At 39.3% G+C, this 26774-nt stretch overlaps 1 protein-coding gene and 1 long non-coding RNA gene across 6 annotated transcripts in view; both read right to left on the bottom strand.

Moving 5' to 3' along the window:
* Window positions 1-552: 552 nt before the first annotated feature.
* The window catches only part of ABHD18 (abhydrolase domain containing 18), a 29894-nt gene continuing 3672 nt past the window's right edge, over window positions 553-26774 (bottom strand). For 2 of the 5 annotated variants that reach the window (XM_087724399.1, XM_087724400.1), the window contains exons 3-15: window positions 25433-25517; window positions 21292-21396; window positions 20917-21001; window positions 19173-19273; window positions 18955-19033; window positions 18782-18868; window positions 18321-18346; window positions 15421-15559; window positions 14238-14327; window positions 13548-13649; window positions 11922-12291; window positions 6832-6994; window positions 553-6033 (exon numbers count right to left, since the gene is read on the bottom strand). In XM_087724399.1, coding sequence (XP_087580525.1) covers window positions 5982-6033; window positions 6832-6994; window positions 11922-12291; window positions 13548-13649; window positions 14238-14327; window positions 15421-15559; window positions 18321-18346; window positions 18782-18868; window positions 18955-19033; window positions 19173-19273; window positions 20917-21001; window positions 21292-21383 — 1386 coding nt within the window. In that variant the 5' untranslated portion in view covers window positions 21384-21396; window positions 25433-25517 and the 3' untranslated portion in view covers window positions 553-5981. The remainder of the gene's footprint in view (window positions 6034-6831; window positions 6995-11921; window positions 12292-13547; window positions 13650-14237; window positions 14328-15420; window positions 15560-18320; window positions 18347-18781; window positions 18869-18954; window positions 19034-19172; window positions 19274-20916; window positions 21002-21291; window positions 21397-25432; window positions 25518-26774) is intronic. The other 3 variants (XM_087724396.1, XM_087724398.1, XM_087724401.1) reach the window with 2 other exon arrangements.
* Window positions 15825-18313, bottom strand: LOC148043855 (uncharacterized). The gene is made up of 2 exons (XR_015697889.1): window positions 16866-18313; window positions 15825-16630 (listed from the first exon to the last, which is right to left on the bottom strand). It is a non-coding gene; the product is annotated as an uncharacterized LOC148043855 (long non-coding RNA).

Raw genomic sequence — 26774 nt, forward strand, 5'->3', positions numbered from 1 at the left:
TCACTCATTTTTGCCCTCCCCAGCCCCAGAAGCACTCTGGAAGCCTCCTAAAGGCTATGTACAGCCATTTTTGCAAAGGGGCAGGGTTTCGGGAGGCCAAAAATGCTGTATTCAGTGTATAAGACACACCCAGATTTTCAACCTCTTTTTTGAGGGAAAAAAGTGTGCCTTATACTCTGAAAAATACAGTATAGGTGAATACACCTTAAATTCTACCCAATGCAGGACTCACAAAATTGGACTTATGTTCCTGGTGTTGACAGCCAACAAGCATGCATGTTGCATTCTGGAACAGTTGCAATTTTCTGGTCATCTTTTAAGGTGAGCTTCGTATAAAGCACATAGTAGTCTAAATGGTAATGAAAGTGAGGTACAATAGATAGGTCCTCTTGCATAGGGTAAGGTTGCAATGGTTAACAATACATTTAACTTTAAAATTCAATTTTAAAAAGTACATAAGGTTTTGCAAAAGCAATATTATGCAATGAAATGATTTTGAATTTTTGTAAGAAAATCACTGCAAAATTGTATAGAGCAATAGAAACAAGGAACTGTAGCATAATCTCTTTTATTAGTGCAATATGTAGTTTAAAAATATATTCAAGAAACTATTTGTTAAAACTTCATACATGCAACATTTATAGAAACTCCAATCTTTATTCCAATTCTTATGGTTCAAGAAGATGCACATCTTTTCTTTGTCTTTTTAAGGCACAGATTATGGCTATCATTTATGTTAAATGAATATAGTAATAAAACAAGAAATGGATTACAGGAAAACTAGTTAAGTGCACTAAATTTACTCATCAAGCTAAAATAGAAAAAAATTAACTCTTGTACGTGATCATAATTCAAAGTACAACATAGAATAGTTTAAGAGATTGGGATGGGGACTTTTAATATATTATTTATTTATTTATTTATTTATTTATTTATTTATTTATTTATTTATTTATTTATTTATTATTTAACTTGTATGCTGCCCACTCTCGGAAGACTCAGGGCGGCTTACAAATGAGAAGGGAAAGGGGGATATAAAAATAAAAAAACAGCAGTTAAAAATTCAACAACATTCATAACATAAGATGGGGCTGGATAATTCAACAGCCCCAGGCCTGCCGGAACAGCCAGGTCTTGGTCGCTTTGCGGAAGGGTAGTGAGGGTCTGGATCTCAATGGGGAGATCGTTCCATAGGGCCGGAGCAGCCACAGAGAAGGCCCTCCCTCGGGATCGCCAGCTGACATTGGCCGGCAGATGGAATCCGGAGGAGGCCTAGTCTGTGCGATCTAATAGGTCTCTGGGAGGTAACTGGCAGGAGGCGGTCTCTCAGGTAGCCAGGTCCGATACCATGTAGGGCTTTAAAAGTAATGACTAGCACCTTGAAGCGCGTCCGGAGACCAATGGGAAGCCAGTGCAGCTCGCGGAGGATAGGTGTAACGTGGGTGTACCTACCCATAATCGCTCGCGCGGCTGCATTCTGGACAAGCTGAAGTCTTCGAACACTCTTCAGGGGCAGCCCCATGTAGAGCGCTTTACAGTAATCCAGTCTTGAGGTGACGAGGGCGTGAGAGACTATCTGAAGGGCCTCCCGGTCCAGATAGGGTCGCAATTGGTGCACTAGGCGAACCTGGGCAAAGGCCCCCCTGGTCATAGCCGACAGATGATGTTCTAGTGTCAGCTGCAGATCCAGGAGGACTCCCAAATTGCGAACCCTCTCTGAGGGGCATATAATTTCACCACCCAGGCTAAGAGATGAAATAGCTGGACCATCCTTGGGAGGGAGCATCAATAGCCACTCAGTCTTGTCGGGATTGAGTGCAAGCTTGTTCGCTCCCATCCAGACCCTCACAGCCTCCAGGGACTGGCACATCACTTCTACCGCTTCACTGAGTTAGCACGGGGCGGACAGATACAATTGTGTATCGTCCGCATATTGAAGATATTTAATCCCGTGCCGGCGTATGATCTCACCCAGCGGCTTCATGTAGATGTTAAATAGGAGGGGGGAACAGGATCGAACCCTGCAGCACCCCATAATTGAGGGGTCTAGGGGTCGATCTCTGCCCTCCGACCAACACCGACTGCGACCTGTCCGAGAGGTAGGAGGAGAACCACCGAAGAATGGTGCCTCCCACTCCCACCTCCTGCAACCGTCGCAGAAGGATAGCATGGTCGATGGTATCAAAGGCCGCTGAGAGGTCAAGAAGCACTAGGATAGAGGAGTGACCCCTATCCCTGGCTCGCCAGAGTTCATCGATCAGCGTGACCAAAGCAGTTTCTGTGCTGTAACCAGGCCTGAAACCGGACTGAAAGGAATCCAGATAATCGGTTTCATCCAAGGACCGCCGGAGTTGAAAAGCCACCACTTTCTCAACAACCTTCCCTACAAAGGGGAGGTTGGAGACCGGACGATAGTTACTCAAAATGGCTGGATCCAGAGAAGGCTTCTTCAGGAGGGGTCTCACCACCGCATCCTTTAGGAGGTGCAGGAAGGATCCCTCCCGGAGAGAGGTGTTAACTATCGTCTGGATCCAGCCGCGTGTCACCCCCCTGCTGGTCGAGACCAGCCAGGAGGGTCACGGGTCCAATATACAGGTGGAGGCACTCACCGCTCTCATGGCCTTGTCCACTTCCTCAGGAGTGACAAGATGAAACTCGCTCCAAGAAATCCGCTCAAGACCTTCCCCCGGTACCTCGGCTGGTACCGTGCAATTGGAGTCCAGATCTGTCCGAATCCGAGCGACTTTATCCGTTAGAAACTGAATAAATTCCTCAGCTCTACCCTGTAAAGGGTCGTCCGTGTCCCTCCCTTTCAAGAGGGAGTGGGTTATTCTAAACAAGGCGGCTGGGCGCAATTCAGTGGATGCAATAAGAGCGGCAAAATGCGCACATTTCGCCGTCCATATTGCCACGAGATAGGTCCTGATAAAGGCTCTCATCAGTGCTCGGTCTGATTCAGAGTTACTGGCCCTCCAGCGGCGCTCTAGGCGTCTCTTTTGGCGCTTCACCTCCCAGAGTTCCTCGGAGAACCAAGGAGCCCTCCTGGATCCACTACTTCGGAGAGGCCGTAAAGGTGCAATCCGGTTTAGAACCCCCGCTGCTGCTGCATTCCAAGCAGCGACTAAGGACTCTACCGGACTGTGGACGAGAGCGTCAGGTATTTTTCCAAGCGCCGTCTGAAATCCCATAGGGTCCATCAGGCGCCTGGGGTGGAACCACCTAATCGGTTCCTCCTCCCTACAGTGGACGATTGGTTTCCGAAAGTCAAGCCTCAGTAGGAAGTGATCAGACCATGACAAGGGCAAGATCTTAATGCCCCTCAAATCGAGATCACGTCTCCACTGCTCTGAGAGGAATACGAGGTCAAGTGTGTGACCTGCTGAGTGAGTCGGACCCCGAGTTACTTGGGTCAAGTCCATGGCTGTGATGAAAGCCATGAACTCCTGCGCTCCGTCAGAGCGTTCACCGAGCGAAGGCAGGTTGAAATCCCCCAGCACCATAAGCCTGGGGAACTCTACCGCCAGCTCGGCTACTGATTCGAGGAGCAAGGGGAGGGCTGTTGCAACGCTGTTGGGAGGAAGATACCTTAGCAACAAACCCACTTGACCCTCAAGGTCCAACTTCACCAACAAGGACTCACACCCGACAAGCTCCGGAGCAGGGATCCTACGAGGAACTAATGACCCTCGGATGATGACAGCCACTCCCCCACCCCTTACCTGGGGTCGCGGCTGATGGAGCACCTGAAACCCTTCTGGACACATTTCAGTGAGGGGGACTCCTCCCTCCGGGCCCAGCCAGGTTTCAGTAATACATGCCAGGTCTGCCCCCTCGTCTAATATTAGGTCCCGGACGAGGGGAGCCTTGTGAACCACAGACCTGGCATTTAGCAACAACAGCCTGAGACCAGGGCCCTGACCACTCTCGCCATCTGGTCCTGGAGTGGAACTAACAGGGCCGGAAGGAGGGATCGCTGTGACGTAGCGGACCCTCCTTCCCCGGTAATGGCTAGCCCTGAAGTTCCCGTCATACCTGCCCCTCCCCGTCATGACCGTAATGTTCTGGCCCACTCCCATATCCGTGGACCCCATTTCCCCTCCCGTGGCCTCCGCTCTCTCCGGCAGGCCATTTATCTCAGTCATTCTAGGACGGGAGGTAGGCCTGGGCCCCCTACCACTTCTGCAATAGCACTCAGTGGAGGAGGCACCCGGCTGTACTCCCAGTCCTTTCATACATACACAGTCGCTCACTCATACAATCCCCATATAAGTCAATTTAAAATTACAGGGTACAATTATAATAAAGATTCATAAAAGTGGGTACAAACATCAACCATCCATCACATACATATCACATACATACCCCATACAAAGAGAAAAAAATTGCGCGGCTGTTAAAATGTGCAATGTTCATACAAAGTTTGTGGTAGAGTGGTGAAAGGGGAGTAAAAGTCCAGGTGGCAGAGATCGGGTTCCTGAGATGGTGGAGGGCGGTGATAATCGTGGCCCGGGAATACGGTTGCAAAGCTGGGAGTCCAAGGGTCCAAATCTATGAGCGTGGACAGGGGGAACCAGATAGCATAGGTGGTAAGGAGAGAAGGCCCTCTCCAGCCACAGAAAGAGGCAGAAAGGGGAGACCCCGCAGGTTCCAAGAGCTCTCCCAGACGCAATAAGCTGAAATAAAAGGCATTGCAGATCGAAAAACACTGCCGGGGGGGGGGGGAAAGGCTCGCGAAGGCCGCAATGGCAGCTGCACGCCAGGCGCTCGACCATCTTCGGCGCCATCTGGGCCAACCATCCTCTCGTTATGCCAATGTTGATAACGCAGTCCAGAAGTTCTCTCCCATTCGCCAAAAGCGCCAGTTCTCACAGGCCTCCCAAGTCCCCTAAGGTCTCCAAAGTAAGGCCGAAATGCCGATAAGGCCAAAAACGCTGCAGCGTTGACGAGAGCCCGAGCCAAGCAGGGAAGAGGGGACACCCCAAAGGCTGCGGCGGCGATGGGAGGCCAGCCGCCCGATTTGTCCAACTCTGGCAACAGCCCAGCTCGGCAACCTCCTCTCCGGGGCGATGGCAATCAAGAAAAACTCCCAGAGGCTTATCACGACGAGCGGACAGGGTCGGAAGTCAGTGCCGCCGCTAGAATCGCTGAAGAAAACGCCGCCGTTGACCATGCAGCGAGGAGGCGGGCGCTGCATAACAGCCGCTCGCCATTGCCCAGCACCACCAGGGACTATCCGAAGCCACCAGAGCGGTCCCCCTCCAGGTGTAAACGCCGCCCTTCCCGGCGAAACGCAGGCAAAAACGCTGCTCCGCTAGCTAGGAACCGCCGTCCGCGGAGGGGGGGGCACTGCCCAAAGGCCGTCCAACACCGTCCGACACCGCCGAAGCCCGTCCTAAGCCACCTGAAAAACGTATCTCCAAACAAGCAACCCTCCAGGACGTCTTAGATTCCTCTCACCCCAGTTCTCCCTTTTCAAAGGTCTGGTGATCGGCGGAGGCTCAGTCTAGGCTATTTTGTCTCTCTTGCAACCTGAGCAACAAGCTCAGGCAGCCATCTTCCATAGCACATGTGCAAAGATTCAGCCTAATTTATATTATTATTTTTCCTTTTAGGAACTAGTATTAAATTGCTGTAACAGAATACTCCTAATTCTTTGGCTCTTTATAATATAGTAAAACAAAATGAAGTGTGCAAGTTGAAATTTAAAGAGTTGTCAATATTGAATTGGTCTGTCTTCTGTGGATGTATAAACTTTCCAAATCATATTTATTTTTAATCAAAGCATATTTTGCAGATGTAAGACACCAATATTAACAAATTTTGCTAAAATCACTTTAGCACCACAAATCTAACTTTAAAAAGTTACATTTGATTACAATCTTGTTAGGTTTGTTCTATTCAATGACTTACAGATTGCCAGTTCATGGGAATGGATCCACACAAGAAAATGAAAGTACGTGGAACAATTCAACAGAAGATGACTATGCCAAATATTTCTGAACAAAACGTTCAAATGCATCATATATGGCTTGCCTAAAAGAAAAAAAAATGTACTAATATAATTTAGAAAATGATTTCTATAAAGCTTTATTATTTTAAAAATTCAACTTGAATGCTGACACTATAAACTATAACTTCATGGTTCATTATCAGATTTTCATGGACAAATTATAATTCTACTTGCAAAATGGTTTATGCACCTTAATATTAAGTACCCAAATGAGCCTTACCCCTGAAACTAATTGTAGAATGTCATAAAACATTTCCTATGGTCAATTGATGATGCTTGACTGTGTTGTTAAGATATTTGACATGGACTGCTTTCAAGCAGATACATCTTTGATTGTCTCCCAGAGTTTTTAAGAATCTTTCCAAATACATTATGAGCTCTGCCACTGTTGAATCCATCGAGAAATCTGATATGGAAATATCTCTGGTGACTCAATGGGTCATGAATTATCTAGTAGAAACTAAAACCTAAAAGTTCATTTTCAATTATATCTCCTTTTACACCTTATTGATCCTTGGGGATATCCTACTTTCTGCATAATGACTTACAGATTGCCAGTTCATGGGAATGGAAGGCGGCTTTGTGTTTATGGCATGTACTTTGTAGCATCAAAAGTCTCTACACATATCTGTATAAAGTATTTAAAAAAGTATAGTAATGTTATTACTGTACGATTAGAGCTATTAATGCTCTGTGGAGTTTATTTTGTAATTAATTGTGCTAAACTGATTTTGAATATTTAAATAAGCAGTATACAAATAATTTAAATTATTTAAGCAGCAGCTAGACTTGATTTTCAGTGCTTACTCTGAATTACTAACCTGAACAATCCTTGTTTGAAGAGATAAGCACTAACATGACCTCCATTCAAGTATCGGACTTCACATCCTGGCCAAATTTCTTGAAGGCTACGCACTCCAGTTCTTGGAATATAGGCATCTTCCTTAGCTTGGACAACTATAATCAGTGTGGGGTCAACTGGAACTGAGAACAACCATTTATTTGAAGAAAAATTTATTAACTTTAGATTTAATATAACGTTAGAAATGTTTGTTGCATTACAAAATAATTCAATGAACACTCATAAGTACACCAACAGGTGGCAATATAATCTTAATAACTGCATAAAGCTTAGATTTGTATATAGTAGTATTAGAAAGTGTGAATCAGAAAAGTTTCTAACACTAAAATTACTTAAATTAAATCAGTTTTCTTCCTACTGCAGAAATAAGACTTTATATTCCATAAAGTATGAGAATGGGGCCAATAGTGAAGCAGAGACCCTACAAACTGCCCTAATCTATTCAATTATAATTTCACATGCAATATTAATTATATTACATTTATGTAATAATTAAATATAATCAAGCATGAATCAAATATAGTTTTGAGGTTGTCCTATCTCTTGTTTTTTGAAGTATGGTACACATGTCATTCAAATGCCATGTTGTAGAAAAAAATGTGTTATATCATTTCCATACACTGTAAAATCAGTTGCATAGCTCTGTTAACATTTTGCTACTCAAATCTGAAAGCAAAACATTGGTGATCTCAGCTTTGCATCAGTGGAACTAATAGGCCCTAACTTCACTTCCAGGGTTATTATCTACTCAGTATTGTCTTTTCCCAAACTCTGCATTTGTTTTTTCAAATCTTCCAAATGGTTTAATTATTTAATAAAATTGCAAAGCTGAAATTCATCCTACATTTAATCTTATTTAAAAGAAATCTTAATTGTGGTCAAAGCCTAGTATATATAAAAACTAATTATGCTCTGGTTTTTTCTTCAGACTATATCAATGTAAATGTACATAAATATAATTACTTTACATTTTGCATTGTAATGCAGATTACTATATTATATAGTTAGCAGTTCAAAGAAACATTATATATATATATATATATATATATATATATATATATATATATATATATATATATAAATATATATATATATATATATATATATATATATATATATATATATATATATATATATATATATATATATATATATATATATATATATATATATATATATATATATATATATATATATATATAAAATATATATATACAGTTGCAAGAAAAAGTATGTGAACCCCTTGGGATTACGTGGAGTTTTGCATGAATTGGTCATAAAATGTGCTCTGAACTTCATCTAAGTCACAACAATAGAAAAACATAGTCTGCTGAAAATAATACTACACAAACATTAGATGTTGCAATGGTTTAATTGAACATAACATGTCAACATTCACAGCGCAGGAGGAAAAAGTATGTCAGCCCCTAGCCTAATGACTTCTCCAAGAGCTAATTGGAGCCAGGAGTGAGCCAACCTTGACTCCAATCAGTGTCATGATATTGGATGTGTTGCTGACAGCTGTCCTGCCCTTTAAAAACACACACCTGTTTTAGGTTTACTGGTTTCAAGAAGCACTGTCTGATGTGAACCATGCCTCGCAGAAAAAAGCTCTCAGAAGACCAACGATCAAGAATTGTTGACTTGGGGGAAGAAGGCGGGGCTTAGCAGTGAGAAGACGTATTTTCAGGCTATTCCTGAAATTCCCCTATTCCGAAGGAATTGGACGGTTCATTTTGAACCCAAGCTGTCCCGGAGAGACAGTGAAAGGTAGGAGGAGATCCAGTGACCCCAGAGACGTTCGCAGTCTTTGGGGGCTTGGAATTTAACCTCCTTTGCCAGTGACTTCTGGATTAGCCGTAGGCTAACTGAAACTGCAGATAGCTCCAAAGAATGGCGAAAGTGTTTTCCAGCTGGTAAGGTGATTTTATTACTCAGAGAAAGACAGTCTGCATAAAAATTTAAGCTAATTGAAACCAAAGAACAGAAGAATCTAGCAGCGATTTCGATCTCTTTATTGGTTTATGGACGGTGGTTACACTATTTTTTAAATGTTTTAAATGCTATTTACATGGACAAAGGAAGATTACTCCAACATCTCCTCTGATCCTCTGTAAGTGGGCTGTAAACCAATTCACTATAATTTGGCTCCTTACAACTTGACACTTTTATTGCTTGGCTGGTTTGGTCTAAGATCAGATAAGATTGTACAGCTCCCAGCTTGTTTTTACTTGCAAATACCTTAGAGTTTCCAAAGGAAAAATACTAACTGCGTACAAATATGACGTCTATTCAAGTCTCTATTCAAATGATTTCTTCTGCACTACAAAAATTATCTGCCACATATGATAGATTTGAGAGGAAACTGGATTATTTGCTGTTTCTAGCAACAAAATATGAAGAAAAAAATGAGAATGTTGAATGTTTGAATGTTCTTGAAATACAAACGAAGGATGTCAGAGATGAAGATTTTCAACTTGCTGACATTCCGGGCAACTGGTTTACCTCTGAGAGAGAAAAAGATAGAATGTCTGAAGGGGGGGCAGCCACACAGAAGATTTACTTCGAAAGACAGAGTGTAGGAGGAGTGAGAAGCATTAAAGAATTTATACTTTATGAAATATCATCTACAAAACTTTTGATACCACCACTGAGAATTAAAGACAAGCTGAAAAAGGAAACAAACGGAGGACGGCAGCATTATATGAGAGGCACCATAAGCAAAAAGGTACAAAGATTTTTTTGTATGGACTTGCTCATAAAGACATTTGGAGAACTCGACCCACGAATGGCAACATGATTAAGGAGGTTTTGTTACTGGAGAGAGACAGGCTGATAGATGGAAAAATACAATTCAAAACTAGCTAAACCTAATTAAATTCATTTGTAATAGATATAATTGAATAATAATTGATAATGATAGTAATGTATATAATGTGGAGTTGATATGATAAATAATAATTGGATATGAGAAGGGAAGGTTAGAAATATTTTTGGACCATATATAAAGGTTATTAATCACAATAATTATTACTATTAAAAAATAAAACAAAACTATATACAGTTAAATCTTAACTAATATGGGGGAAATGCTATGTTATACGATATAATTACATAAAGAAAGGAGAATGATAATAAACTATATACATGGAGGATGGAATTTTTGGTATTAAATATGGATGTTTAGCTAAAACAGGATATGAGGATTTGATGTTAATGGAGGATTTTATAAACAAGTAAATGAAATGCTAGCATGTGGTTATGGATTAAATCTTTGGCATAGTTAAGGATGAAGGATGTTTAAACAACTGTAGTCAACTAAAAGTGGAGGTATGATGATGTTAATATGGTAAACATTTGAGTTAAGATTTTGAATTAATATGAATTAATGGAAGAAATGCACAAAAACATGTTGTAACCAGCTGATATACTTTTTTATAACATATATTTGTTGTGGGTTTTTTTTGTTTTTTTTTCTCTGCCTTGTTTTTTTTTTTTTGTGTGTGTTTTGATTTTTTCCCCCCACTGTTGTGGGCATGTGTTGTTTATGTAACAAAAAAATAAAAAAAATTTATTACAAAAAAGAATTGTTGACTTGCATGAAGCTGGAAAGGGTTACAAAAGTATCTCCAAAAGCCTTGATGTTCATGTGTCCACGGTAAGACAGACTGTCTACAAATGGAGAAAGTTTAGCACTGTTGCTACTCTCCCTAGGCGTGGTTGTCCTGTAAAAATGACTGCAAGAGCACAGCGCAGAATGCTTCATGAGGTAAAGAAGAATCCTAGAGTGTCAGCTAAAGACCTACAGAAATCTCTGGCACATGCTAACATTTTTGTTGACACATCTACAATAAGGAAAACATTAAACAAGAATGGAGTACATGGGAGGACACCATGGAGGAAGCCATTGCTGTCCAAAAAAAATATTGCAGCTTGTTTGAAGTTTGCAAAAGAGCACCTGGATGTTCCACAGCACTTCTGGCAAAATATACTGTGGACAGATGAAACCAAAATTGAGTTGTTTGGGAAAAACACACAACACTATGTGTGGAGAAAAAAAGGCACAGCACACCAACATCAAAACCTCATCCCCACTGTAAAACATGGCGGAGGGAGCATCATGGTTTGGGGCTGCTTTGCTGCCTCAGGGCCTGGATGGATTGTTGTCATTGATGGGACAATGAACTCCAGGGTTTATCAAGACATTTTGCAGGAAAACGTACGACCATCTGTCCACCAACTGAAGCCCCGCAGAGGATGGGTGATACAACAGGACAATGACCCAAAGCATACAAGTAATTCAACAAAAAATTGGCTTCAACAGTACAGAATACGCCTTCTGGAGTGGCCCAGTCAGAGTCCTGACCTCAACCCGATTGAAATGCTGTGGCATGACCTTAAGAGAGCGATTCACACCAGACATTCCAAGAATATTGCTACACTGAAACAGTTTTGTGAAGAGGAGTGGTCCAAAATTACTCCAGATCATTGTGCAGTTCTGATCTGCAACTACAGGAAACGTTTGGTTGAGGTTATTGCTGCCAAAGGAAGGTCAACCAGTTATTAAGTCTAACGGTTCACATACTTTTTCCTCCCTGCACTGTGAATGTTTACATATTATATTCAATTAAACCATGGCAACATCTAATGTTTATGTAGTATTATGTTCAGCAGACTGTGTTTTTCTATTGTTGTGACTTAGATGAAGTTCAGAGCACATTTTATGACCAATTTATGCAAAACCCCACGTAATCCCAAGGGGTTCACATACTTTTTCTTGCAACTGTATAGATGTGTGTGTGTGTGTGTGTGTGTGTGTGTATGTCTGATGTCACGTACACTGGTGTGTAGAAAGATGTCTACTTTTGCTAGAAATAAATATGAAGGGCATAAGAGCAAATTCAAATGTAGAAGGTGTATACATATGGAAAAGACAACAGAAAAAAAGTGTAATAAAAATTATAAACAGTGCTCAGAGATAGAGAATTATTAAATAGGATTATAAATTAATAGCATAAAAATCTGAAATACTCTAAAATTAACATGTACCTGAAAAGTTAGCAACATGGGTACATTCATCCATTACTCCTTTCATAAATCGTAATGATTCCCTTTGTAAACTGTCATTTTTTCCACTTATCAGGTGATTTTGTTCACTGGAAAAGTTAGCACTATTGGTGCTGGTTGAAAATGTCTGGTTTATGCACTGCATTTTGGGTGCATCTTGCACCAACAATTCTTCCGTTGAGGAGCTTAGATTGTTTTTATTAGGACTAAGGCAGTGACCCACTTCTGAAGAAGGAACTTTGTTTCCGATATCTAGGTGCAGAATACCAGAGTTGAGATCCAGACAACTCAAGCTGTCCACACTGTTTGGAGAATCTTTAACAAAGTCTTGTCCCATCTTGAATGAATCTGTCTGAATAGAAATATTTATTAAATTGAAGCACTTTGGCATATTTTTCAATGTCCTCTTTTCAATCAAACCTATATCTTGATGTTTTAAAATATGTAAAAACAAATTGATCTCTTGAATTAGATAATTTGATATGAGTCTTCGTCTATTTCAACTGAACACATGTCCAAAAGTGTATATGGATATTTATTTATTAAATTTGTAGCTTACATTTTTATTTTGAAATAAAACTCAAAGCATATTTTAAATAAAGAAATATAAGCATTAATGTTCTCCTATTCATTCTAGTCTTCTTACTTTTATTAAAAACAATTTACTTTCTATTGTGAATGACCTATCAAAATATACAAATACAAAACAATACCATAAAATTACTGATAAATTATGATAAATTGCTATCATTCTAATATATATGGAAATGTCCCCATACTGCCAATCTATTTGATTACCTCTTAAAATAAACTGAGGAAAAAGAAGCCATCAGAAGTTTGCTACAGATTAATGGATTCGAGACACAACCCTGAAGCATTCTCCCAGCCATATATTATGAGAAATGTTGGTAACTCATATCAATCATTTAGCTTTTTCTAAACGTATTGAGAATGTGGTGATAAATTTTCAAATACACATCTGCCTACTGAAAGGGATTCATATATTGATAACTTTGTAATTGGATTAACTTTCATGTTCTGAGTGTGGGATTGCCTTTGCAGATGTTTTGAAAATTAGCTGGCCCAGAAGGCAGCAATCAGACTATTAGCCAAAAGATTTCCCCCAATCCCACCCCTTCTATCAGAAAAGAACTGAGAATTTTCAAGTGGTTTTCTCCAACACCATTTTAATGTGCAAATTACTCGCTTTACTATTTATTTTACTAAAGAGATTTCAAAGGTTTAACAATTTCAATAATGCACACAGAAATTATCTTTGGTATGATAATTCAAATTCTGTTTTCTAAATAGTTATTCTATAAAAATATATACTTCCTCTTTTCTAAATTAAAAAAAAATTGTAGCTAAAACATCTCAAGAGATTTTCAAGGATTAAGAAAACCTATTTGGATGGTTGTTACACATAACTGAAAAAGAATTTCTCAGAAGATTAATACAAAAATTGTGTTATAATAACATTGTGTTAAATTTTTTATCTACTATTGCATTAAAACAGGTCCCAGAAATTGGAGTGGAGTTACAGTTACAAAATTAAACCGCTCCCAGAAATTGTATAGCAGTTACCATTAAAAAATAATTTATACTCACTCCACAATATTCAAGCATTTGAATTATTTCTTCTTCATAAACACTCTGAGTATAATATTGTTTCTCTAGTTCCCGCCAATTCACTGCCTTGCTCAATACACCCTGAAATTAAAAGATTATATATTATACGCACTATTTAAGAACCAGTTTTAATTACACCAGGGTTTTATTTGTTAAATTCCATCACTCTGAAAATGTTTTTCAATGACAAAGAAAAGGGTCAATAGTTCATGTGATTTCTAAGCAACAAATCAATTTGAAATGAAGGATTTGGGCAGGGATTTTAAACATTTTAAAAAAGATCAAAGCTTTTGTGAAATGGTGTCATAATAATAAGAAAAGGGAACTTATTTCTATGTTACAATTAAAAGAATATTGTAGATTAGTTTTTTGTCATAACAAAGCACTGATAATATTCAAAGTGTAAACACATGGACCTTATACATTAGGATGTGCAAAACCTTTGAAAAAAGGACTTAGCAACACATAGTAATGTATATCATGCATCTTTTTGCAACAGTAAAGCAACCTAGTTAAACAAATTGGCTGGGTGGACACGCAATGGAGTCAGGTTGTAGCAGTTATGAAGTTATCTATTATTCTAAAAAAAAGATATGGCTACTTTAATATTTCAAGCTGAAATATTTTCAAAGGATTTACATAATTATATACCAAATAAGAAGGTAATACCGTAGTAAAAACACCAGAGGCTGTAGACCAGGACAGACAAGGAACTAATGGTAATGGTTTAGGCCAATTAGATACTGCTAATGATGCCATCTGTAAAAAAAAAAAAAGGGGGGGGTAATTTTTTCCATGAGTACAAATCAAAATATGAAATATTTTTCATAAATTGATAAAATTGCCACATAATTCATTTTTCAATTTCAGCTAACCATATCTCATATAAAGCCAAGCAATAGGATGTGAACAGAATTGATATTAATAGATATAGAAGATGCTATTTGAAAGTATATGAAATAAAGTAAATATTATAAAACTATTGAAGAAGTTTGTATTCCTTAAATGTACAAAGATTTACATTTGCTTTCTAAATATCCTTACTAAATGAGTTCCATATGAAAGTTTATATAAAGTCACACATGAATGTAATTTCATTTAAATTTAGAACATTGTATGATGCATTTATTTTAGGGATAGTTAGACAAGCTGAATAAGGCTAATCTTATAATTAATAATAATAATAATTAATATTAATATAGTAAACTTAAGGCTAAATAAGACAGTTATCACTGGCCAATTTGAAAATTTAATGTTTCCTTGATAAAGACCAATGCTGTATAAATTACATTCACTTTAATTTGAAAAATTATATTAAAATATACTAATTATGAATCTATCCTTCCCATGTCAAACTCATTTTTTTTCTTGCTATTACCTAAAACAATAGTTCTTACAGGCTCTGGCAGTAGAACTGCAAATGACCCATAAAAATAGTTTTTTAAAAAGGTATGTTCTTTACCTCTTAACTGCTTTGTTTAGAATTAGTCTACAAAACACTCCAGTCCTCACACATTTTTCAATATGAAAGATGGATATTTCCGATTTAGTGTAATATGACACAAAAGAACCTAAGTACAATTAGGAATTAAGTTCCCCCCTGAGTGAAGATCAGCTTCTGGTGATAATATATAAACATATATGTTACCCTTTCACTTTTTTTGTTACAATACAAAAGTGATTTTAAATAGTCTTCTTTTTGGCAATTTTCCAATCTAGTCTATAGTCTGGAATTTCCAAGTAATCTCCATTCTAGTACTAGTTAGATTTGATTTTTTTAAATGATCAGACAAGTTCAGCTGGGTGCTACCATCTATTTCAATTAAATTATCAATTAAACACTGAAGCTTACGTGTCCTCCCATTGATATGCCAGTCATCCCGAGAGGTCCATATCCTTCTTTTTCCAACCAATGCAAGAGAGTTGCTGATTCTAGAACAAGAGCTCCTCCCATCACAAATAGGTCAGACACATTTTTTAGACAGGATCTTCTTTCCTCCCAAGGAAAGAAAAGTAAGCTTACTTGTTTGAGGAAATATATTAACAGCAAATTCAAGTATATTAATTTATTTTATTAAACCAGGTTAAAAGACAATGTGCTAAAATTGCTTGTAGAAAGCTAAGAGACTATGATTTAATCAAGTGAAATGAACTACTGCTTCTGTGGGCATGGCTTGGTGGGCATGGCTGGGGGGGTCATGTGACTGGGCGGTTTGCACGAAAGAAGGAAGATAGTAACAGTAAAATTCAAAACTGTAACAATTAATTGCACATTTATTCAAAATCCAATTTAAAAACCTTTTTAGTTAATGTTAATTCAACAAAATTGTTTTGCTTCTCATCCAAGAAGTGTCTTCAAAGAAAAAGCAGAAAGTCCAGTTGCCTCTTGAAAATGCATCTTTGGGATTCTGAAGCATGATGAGATGACCAATTAAATAAAGTTTCATTTTACAAAGTTATTGTGGGCACATTGTTTGCATTGGTGTAATTAAGAAAGCACCAACATTTGCTTGAATTTTTTTATTTAAAAAAATCATTAAAGAACCATGGGGATGGAAAGGGAAATATAGACAATGGAGTCCAATCCCCTTTCTCAACAGATTGGAAGCAAAGAATAACTCTAGCAAAATGTAGCCTTTTACCTCTTTGGGGAATCATTTCCTTTTTTAATTTATTATTATATATTTTTTATTTTTCCCAATACAACTCATGCAAAGGGTCATCCACACATACATTACATTTTCCACACTTTTAACTTACATATTTGTAATTCCTTATAACTTCTTTAAGCTAAACATTTTAGTACAAATCAACATATTGACATATATGTATCACTAATGCAGTTTCCTATCTCTTCCATTGACATAATTAACACTTTTTCATAAGTAAAGTTCAGTTGTCTCTCTCACCTTTCTTCCTCCCTTTCTCCTTTTCTCTCTTCCTCTCTTTCTCCTCCTCCCTCTTTCCCCCTTTCTCTCCCTATCCCCTTCCCACTCTCCTTTCTTATTCTCCTCTCTCTCCATCTTTCTCCCTCTCACTTTCTTTCACCCTCCTTCCCTCACCTCACAGAGCCAAGGTGGCGCAGTGGTTAAAAGCAGCACTGCAGACTACTGCTAGATCAGCAGGTCAGCGGTTCAAATCTCACCGGCTCAGGGTTGACTCAGCCTTCCATCCTTCCGAGGTGGGTAAAATGAGGACCCAGATTGTTGGGGGCAATATGCTGACTCTCTGTAAACCGCTTAGAGAGGCCTGAAAGGCCTATGAAGCGGTATATAAGTCTACTGCTATTGCTATTACTTCTTTCCTCTTTCCCTCTCACTTCCTTCCTCTCTTCTTCCTCTCTCTTTCCTCTATTTCTCTCTCCTTCTCTTCCTCCCTCTGCGCCTCCCTCCCCCTCTCCTCCTCTCCTTGTGAAAAAAGAAATAGTTTAGAAAAAAGAAAAACTTTTTTCCCTCTTCCTGGCGGCTCTGTTGCCCCCCTCTCCCGCCCTGGATTTTAAATTGAATGCTATGCTCAGCTCTGTAAGGGAGAGACCAGATGGAGGGAAATAGCTTGGGAAAAGAATAGATACCTTGGCTGGGGCGTGGGAGAGGTAGCTAGAATAGAAGCAAAGGAAGATTCACTGGGCAGAGATCTGATGGACTGTGTGGTTGAGATAAGCGAGAGAACCAGGCCGGAAGTGCTCAGCTGACTGGCGGCCAACAGAGCCACAGGCAGAATTGCGCCCTGCAAGGGGGCCACCTCCAGCACTCCTCTGCCATCTCCCTTGCCTCTTAGAGCCCCCTCTGCCGTCCCCCTTGCCTCTTAGCACCCCCCGCTGCCCCCCTTGCCTCTAAGTCATCCCACCAGGGCGGTACCATCCACTTTGGGAACCACTGATCAATAGAATAAGCCACTCAATAGAATAAGCCACTTAAACAAGATCTCAAAACAATATAATTGCTATTGATGGATAATAAAAGTGTGTTTTTTTCATTTAGATAAAGAAAGAATATACTGTATTGACATAGTACCTGTGCATGACAAAAGAAAACATTATGGACTTTAACCACATATAAGCCATAGAGTATTAATGTACTACGATTTTGAACAACTTTTGTCATGTTTTCGCAGGTAAATTACTATCTTTTCTAAGCAACAGTATAGCATGTTTGTTTTCTATAGGAACAATAAGCTTAACTGTACCTCTTCTAGGTTCTAATAGTGGATAGATCTGGTGTCTGAACAAAATCCAGCATTGTAGATGAAAGCACAGAAATAATAATTCTTGCAGGTCTGTTTAGAAACTGATTATTTTTGAATTTCTGTTACCAGTTTATTCAGCAGGAACAGAAAGGAAATCACATCAAGAACAATCATTTTTAATATTTATTATGAAATATAGGACCCACACATTTGAATCAGATCATATTTAGTTGCTGAGAATAAGTAAATTTAGGACAATATATTAAAGCAGAATCAGTGTCTGTAATACTGGAGCACTGGTCAGATCTGAAGAATCAGATTAAATATTCTGGCAAAAAATACTCAAAGTTAAAATGTTTCCTCAAATCATTTCATAGTCAAGCTCCAATAATGTGTAGTCACTGAATGGATGAATTGCAATATTTGCATTATCTATTACAATGTCTTGAAATGCTTTTCCGTAACATGATCATATTTTATGCATTAGAATAAAATACATTAGAAGTAAAGTTTATTTCTACATACTGATAAAAGCTATTATTATGATTATGTAATCATAATACTTACAACTGATCCTTAGGTTTCCTGTACCCATGTACAGATAGATGCAAGTTAAAGAAAATATTGTGAAATATTTTGAAAAGTTCTTTAACATCTCTACTTATTTACTTTAAATCAAATAAGCCTCTTGTTAAAATAGTTACTTTAAGTACATTTAGTTAATGCAGTGATTGCTAACTCACTAGGATAGAACGTTTAATTTCCTTAATTTACACCTTTAAAAAATGAAGTGTGGGGATTTGCCATAAGGGTGAGCTGCAAAATGTCAATGCAAGACTCTCAAACTCCAGTTACTACTACATTCAGTGAATTTACAAACTGCTTATCTATCTCAAAATCAAACAGATTTATGTTTAACACATTTTGAATCAATTCTCCTATTTACTATATTTATATCTGAGTCACTGGATAACACTTTCTCTCCCTTCTGTATTCAAAGGTATAAGAACTACTCAAATAAAAAGGATATAATAGGGGTTTTCTAACAATAATGAAGCCATGCAGGCCTCTTTGATCATTGGACGGGCCATTAAAGTTCGTCGTCTCCAAAAGTACTAAAAATACAGTTAAATAAAGTTAAATTAAATAATACTACTATAGCAATACTGAGAAACCATTATTGAACAACACTGAAGCTTACATGGTCTCCAGTGCCTGCTAAATGAATACAAACAGGTTTGTACTTGTTGTTCCATCTCTTTGGTACTATAAATTGAAATCTACCAAAAGAAAGAAAATAATGAAAAATGATTTAAATGAATTAGATAATTCTCATATACCTTGCACAATATCATTATATTTAGTCCATAACTTATTTAGTTCTATAATTTTTAACTTATAGTATATATTTATTCTTACCTTGCAGTAATTGATTCTGATGGCATGATATCAGGAACATAATGTGCCAAAGGAGAAATAAAGTGTCCATCAAGGATCTTGCAGTCTGATTGTTCCTCAACCTATACATAACATTATATTTTTACAGTCACTATCAAAGTTTTCATGTAAAAATAAAAGCTCTGCTAAACAGAAGTAAACTGTTCACAAAAGCTATGTTAGTTTAGAACTAGAGGTAAGCAGGCTCACAAATATTAAAATACATTATAACTCATTAAGGTACTGTAAACCAACTAAACCACATTCTGATGGTATACTACTTTAACTCATGATTTGAATCCTGTCAGTGTTATTTTCTGCCAATTTTTCTCACCCTTTCATAAGCAAATCCCATCTCCACCAATTTACAAGCAGGAAAAATCTTTCTTGCTTTAGTGGTGATTGAGCTCAAGTTGATATAGCATTTTGTTAGTTTGGGTGGGGGCAAGAGAAATTTGGAGAGAAAGGAAATGATTCTGCTTTCAAAATGTAATTTAGGAAATTTTTGAAAGTAGAAACATTTAATAAGATGTACATTCATAATCATCCTAACTAATGAATGAAGGAGGTTTATAACAATGAAATAATTTCATGGTAATATCTAGACTCATTAATCCAGAGTATCTGTTGAATAGCTACATGGTAATAGAAAGACAGCAGTCATAAACACTACTGGTTTGGGAGCAATCATACTTTCCATGAAAGCCTGGACTGCTGTTGGTAACTTCATCAAATCACTGAGGTAAGCAAATATAAATAAAAGCTTTTTTTATCATAGTTGGCTTTTACTGTTTCATAATAAACTGTTTTACTGTTTCATAATAAAAACAATAACTATAGTGAGTAAAGAACTCATAAGCACATTTTCACTTATATTCAGCTGTTTCTTAAAACTATATCACCTCAGAACTACTCAAGCATATTTTAGGTTTCCAAAATTTGTAACTTTGCAAAGATTTGCTAAGCCTAAAGAATGAATTTTGTGTAGAAGATTAATACTTCTCCAAGTTTCTACTAGAGAATTCCCATAGTAGCATAAACTTCCATACTACTAGACACCAGGTCCTTTAAATTATTTTTATAAGCCAGCTTCTTCTGAATAACCTGAGAAATTTATGTTCACATTGTTTGTGTGCCCACAAGTCAGAGTTGACTCTAGTGATGACCAATTTGCCTGTGAGCATGCCTGTGTCTTGCAATTATTACTGGCTTCCCCAATGACTTTGCCTGTTGGAAACTGGCAAGAAGTTGCAAGAAGGTCCTCACTTAATAACCTGCTGTTGCCTTAACATTAGCAACAGCAATCCTATCAGTTCCTGTTGTCAAACAATAAGGTCATATGATATGGTACCTTAACTACATCACCTAGTGACAGAAATTTTGCTTCCAATTACCACTGTTAATTAAGAACTACCTGTCCAATATTAATCTGTGCACACAGCAAATATATTATGTTAACCTGATACCATTTTAAAATTAATTTCCAACAAAGTTTAAGATCAACGCAAATTAATTTGTTTTCTAGTATCTTGTCCACCTGGGGCAACTTTTCATGAGACGGAAAAAATGTAAGGTAGGCTATCATAGATGACTGTAGTGAAATAGATAAATCTAGATTGGTAACAATGTATATCTTATCAAATACAAGGTTTCTTTTTGTCAACCCTTCTGTTTTGAATAGGTGGTTATGAATAATAAATCCATGCATATTTATTCATTTTAGTACCTTATTAATGTGCACAGGATAGTCCCTTGGAACAAGATTCTGACATTTTTCCCTGTTTCCAATAATCTTTCTGAATTCAAATATTCTGTTAAAATAAGAATTAGTTGCAGATATTAAGAACAAAAAAAGACTCCATATGATAAAGATGTAATTAAAACAGTAATTGTCTGTAACAGGTCTAGTATTACTTTTATTTCACACACACCCTGTTACTGTTACTTTTAATGAACTCTACTATAGGAAGTTCGTCAATGTTCACATTTTTGCTCAACTATAAGTTATTGTTCTTACAAATAATATAATTGCACTGTTTACTTTAACTGATTTAAATGGAAAGATCAAATATTTACTTCTAAAAAACTGTTTATAACCTACCTTTTTAAGTCTTCTGGTCTTCCCCATCCTTGAATGAAAAGTTTAGTGAGAAGTAGACGCCTATATAAGACATCTAGCTTGCTCACACCCATTAGCAAAACACATCTAGGAAAAATATATAAATATTCATATCAATAATAGTATACTGATTCGAAAATGTATACTTTGACAACAAAAAAGTTAATAGTAAATAAGAGAACACTGAAAGAAAATTATATATACAAGGGTTGCATCAGTTTTGGGGAGTTATCAAAGAGGCTAACCCCTCATCGGGTACCATTAGTTCTAAAACTGCTTTAGGCAAGGGACCCACCTGGGAAACTGACCAATCACACCTTTTCAATCTTAGGAAGAAGAGATTGGCAAACCATTTCCAAAAATGTTGCCAAAATATGAGCTTGACCATGTATTTACAAGAGTTACTCATTAACTGTGGTAATAATAACAGTACAAGAAATGAATTAGGTAGAAAGACCGTTGGCTTACCTGAACGGTCGTTCTCTGGTCGCTGCGAGGAGAGTCCAAGCGTGGGTTAACACAGCCTATCTGCCCTTGGACTGAGTAACATTTTTCTTGACCACACCTCCCTTTGCCTCCCTATCTCCAGTTTAAAAACGAAGAGACAACCATATGATAAGAGTTCACAGTCAATAAACAGTCTTGTATTCTGGTTGAAAACCCGCCTGGGTGGGTTTGGACTTTCCTCGCAGTGCCCAGAGAACTACCATTCAGGTAAACCAACGGTCTTTCTCCAGTGTGCTGCTTGGAGAGTCCAAGCATGGGGCATGCCCAAGCTATTGTGTCCCAGGGCGGGCAGAGACCAGAGCCTCCTGAGTCTCAGCGACCCTCTGCAAGATCCTTCTTCCGAAGGAGGCTTCGGCTGAGGCAAAGTTGTCTATTTTGTAGTTCTTGATAAAGGCAGTGGGGGATGCCCACGTGGCCGTCCTGCAAATGTTTAGAATAGATGTCTGGGTCGCCCAAGCTGCTGAGGTAGCCGCACTCCTGGTAGAATGCACAGTGACCCTGGTCGGAGGAGACTTGCCTTGATGTTCGTACGCCAGTTTAATACAGGTGCACAACCAACGACCTACGGTGTGAGATGAGACCTTGCGGCGCAGCGTCCCAGGAAGGAATGACATGAAGAAGGATTCGGAGCAACAGAACTCCTTAGTTCTCTTTAAGTAAATATGTACGGCACACCTCATGTCCAGTTTACGCCAGTCACGTTCCCTAAGGTGAGAAGGTCTAGGACAAAAGTTAGGCAAAATTATTTCCTGAGCTCTATGGAAATGAGAGTTGATTTTAGGGATAAATGAAGGGTCAAATCTCAATACAACCCTGTCAGGGTGAACCACGCACAGGTCCTCCCTGACGGAGAGGGCCGCCAGCTCAGACACTCTGTGGGCAGATGTGATAGCCACCAGAAAGGCCGTCTTGATGATCAGATGGCGCAGGCTTGTCGTACGAAGGGGTTCAAATGGAGGACCCGTCAAGGCGCTCAAGACGAAGGGAAAGTCTCAGGATGGGTATCGATGAACCATCGGTGGGCTGATGTTCACTGCGCCCTTCAGAAAGCTTTTAATCTGCGGATGTTGGCTCAGGGATCGAAATGAGCCTCTGGCCAGAATGGTAGATAAGGCCGCAACCTGACGCTTGAATGTGCTGGGCTCCAGTCCTTTGTCCAGACCCTCCTGTAGGAAGTCCAGAGTTTGAGGGACTGAAGCAGAAAAGTCTACAATGTCTCTATTTCTGCACCAGGTAGAAAAGGCAGCCCAGGTCGTATCGTATATCCTAGTGGTGGAAGGTCTCCTGGACGCTTGTATGGTTTGTATGACCTTGTCAGAAATGTTCTGTTTCCTCAGGAGGTCCCCCTCAAGTGCCAGACGGCTAGTTGTAGCCACTGGGGATCCGGGTGGATGATGCCCCCCTGGCTGAGGGAGATTTGGTCCTGAGGAATCCTCCACGGTTTCTGAACGGAGAGACTGACAAGGTCTGCGTACCAGGACCTTCTGGGCCAGAGGGTGCCACCAGGAGGATCTCTGCTCATTCCGCCAGGAGTTTGGCCACCTGCGGAATGAGAGGTAGAGGTGGGAATGCGTATAACAGTCCTCGGGGCCACATGCACCTCAGCCCATTCGTGCCCTCCGCCCACGGGCAATGATAATGGGCGAAGAATCTGGCAGTTGTCTGTTGGAATGTGGGCAAATAGGTCTACTTGCAGTTTGCCGAATCTCCCCACGATCTGTTGAAACAGGTCCGGGTGTAGACACCACTCCAAGTGATTGATGTGCTGTCGGCTCAGCCAGTCCGCTTCACGATTGCTGACTCCGGGAGGGAATTTTCCCGCTCCTCCTAAAGGATGCGGTGGTGAGACCCCTCCTGAAGAAACCATCTCTGGACCCAGCCATTTTGAGCAACTATCGTCCAGTCTCCAACCTGCCCTTTGTTGGGAAGGTTGTTTTTGTGAAAGTGGTGGCCTCTCAACTCCGACAGTCCTTGGATGAAACCGATTATCTGGATCCCTTTCAGTCGGGTATCAGGCCTGGTTATAGCACGGAAACTGCTTTGGTCGCGCTGATCGATGATCTCTGGCGAGCCAGGGATAGGGGTCACCCCTCTATCCTTGTGCTCCTTGACCTCTCAGCGGCCTTCAATACCATCGACCATGGTATCCTTCTGTGGCGGTTGCGAGAGGTGGGAGTGGGAGGCACCGTCCTTCGGTGGTTCTCCTCCTACCTCTCGGATAGGTCGCAGTCGGTGTTGGTTGGAGGGCAGAGGTCGACCCCAAGGCCCCTCAACTATGGGGTGCCGCAGGGTTCGGTCCTGCCCCCCTCCTATTTAACATCTACATGAAGCCGCTGGGTGAGATCATACGCCGGCACGGGATCAAATACCACCAATATGCGGACGATACGCAGTTGTATCTGTCCGCCCCGTGCCAACTCAGCCAAGCAGTAGAAGTGATGTGCCAGTGCCTGGAGACTGTTAGGGTCTGGATGGGAGTAAATAAGTTGGCACTCAATCCAGACAAGACCGAGTGGCTACTGATGTTCCCTCCCAAAGATTGGCCAAGTATTCCATCTCTCAGGCTGGGGGGTGAAATTATACGTCCCTCAGAGAGGGTTCGCAATTTGGGAGTCCTCCTGGATCCCCAGCTGACTTTAGAACACCATTTGTCGGCTTGACCAGGGGGACTTTTGCCCAGGTTCGCCTGGTGCACCAATTGCAACCCTACCTGGATCGGGAGGCTCTTCAGACAGTCACTCACGCCCTTGTGACCTGAAGACTGGATTACTGTAATGCACTCTACATGGGGCTGCCCTTGAAGAGTGTTCGAAGACTTCAGCTAGTCCAGAACGCAGGAAAGGGAGGCATGGTCAAGAAAAATGTTACTCAGTCCAATGGCAGATAGGCTGTTAACCCACGCTTGGACTCTCCAAGCAGTGCACTGGAGAATTAAAAGCATTTATATTTTGTGACTTTTTGACAACACATTTTTCTGCAGTTACAGCATAAAAACAAATATTCAGTTAAAAATGAATCACCCTAAACCAATATATGGAACTACCTGTTCAGCAAATGAGAACAAACTTTAATTCACATAGTGGTTTAATCATGCAGAGTAGGATTACATAAACGAATATCAACCCCTGAATATTGAAAAGCTGTAAGAAGCAATATCTTTGTCATAATTCTCTCCAGTAATAGTGTCAGTTCAAAAATTGTGCAGTGGAGATGTAAGATAATTATTCAACCTGTAGAATGATGACAGAACGCAAGCCTTCCCCTTAGTATAGATTTGTTTACTTTTATTGTTACTTCTGTTCTCTCTCTCTCTCTCTCTCTCTCTCTCTCTCTTTCTATATATATATATATATATATATATATATATATATATATATATATATGTATATGTGTGTGTGTGTGTTTGTGTGTGTGTGTGTGTGTGTGTGTATGTATACGTATTCATATACACACATAAAAAACAGAAGTAACAAGTCATTTTTGCCCACACTACTGTAATTCTTATGGTTGTTAAAGGAATAGTCATAAGTTGAGAACTACCTGTACTAACTTTCTGCCACCACTTTTAATTGTCTGATCAATTAGGACCAGTCCTTCCTAAGTTTATTTCTCTGACCTTTAAGTCTTTGAAGGCTCTTCCTTCGTCAATTGCTTCCTCTTTCTCTTAGCCACACATTCCATTATACTGAAACATTCAACTTCTAAATAGTAAATGAAGAAAATTTTTTTTATTTAATTTTGGAATAGTATCTAAAGTATAAGTTATTAAACTTTAAGAACTTTACAGTTCTTAAACTACAGATATAGTTAATAATAGTTTCATTTCTTTGTTATACAGTTAGTCCTCGACTTACGACAACAATCGAACCCAACATTTCTGTTGATAGTCAAGACGGGTAAATTTCATCCCATTTTATGACCTTTCCTGACACCGTTGTTAAGCAAAATCATTGCAGTTGTTGCTTTAGTAACACAATGGTTAAGTTGATCTGGCTTCCCCATTGTCTTTGCTTGTCAGAAGACTGCAAAAGATGATCACATGATCATGGGACCCTATGTGGAACAGTTGCCAACCATCTGAATTTTGATTGTGTAAGCATGGGGATGCTGCAGCAGTTGTAAGTGTAAAAAAACAGTCATGAGACACGTTCTTCAATGCTGTTGTAACTTTGAACAGTCACTAAACAAATGGTTGTCAAAGACTATCGGTACAACTAAAGTACACCATTTTAATGAGTGGGAGGAACTTTTGACTAAAAAGAAATACTAATATAATGTTCATCTACATTTATCAGACAAAGCAAACAATAACAAGCTACTTTATCTTTTGGTATTATGTCATTGCTTAGTTAATATTTCACTAGTGCAATTTGCTTTCTTGCAACCATTTCTTATAAACAGAAATGGTTTACTCTTCACTGAATTTAAACAACCTTCCCTGTTTCCAACGGAAAACTTTGGAAATCTGACGTAAAAATTAAACTTGCAACTTAATTATTTGTTTTATCACATATATAACAACAAATTAAGATTCAGTAATACGAGTAATCCTCGATTTACAATGGCAATTGAGATAGAATTTCCACTGCAAGTGGTGTGATCATAAAGTGTGACCATATCACTTAGCAATTGTAATCTTGGCAGTCTTGATTGCCACTGTTAACCAAATCCCAGTCAGTCATTAGACAAGGCAACTTCTTGCTGGCTTCCACCAAACTGATAAGTGGGTAAATCAACAGGAAGTTGCAAGTCCCAGGAAAGTATCAGTAGTTGCTGCTGGATGGCAGTGAGTGCAAGGGAAGTGCAGCAAGGGTTGGTGAGATTGTATGAGGGTACCTTGGCTAGGCTCGGGAAAGATGCTCAGGAAGGGAGTGTGTGAGGGAGGTATGGTAAGGGTCAGCAAGAGTGGGTGAGAGCGAGAGTGAGGGACAGCGCAGAGGAGATGAGAAAGGCATAGC

Source organism: Thamnophis sirtalis, unplaced genomic scaffold (genome assembly GCF_051295495.1).
Source record: "Thamnophis sirtalis isolate CommonGarterSnake01/CBP01778 unplaced genomic scaffold, rThaSir2_p1.2 scaffold_10, whole genome shotgun sequence".
NCBI lineage: Eukaryota > Metazoa > Chordata > Lepidosauria > Squamata > Natricidae > Thamnophis > Thamnophis sirtalis.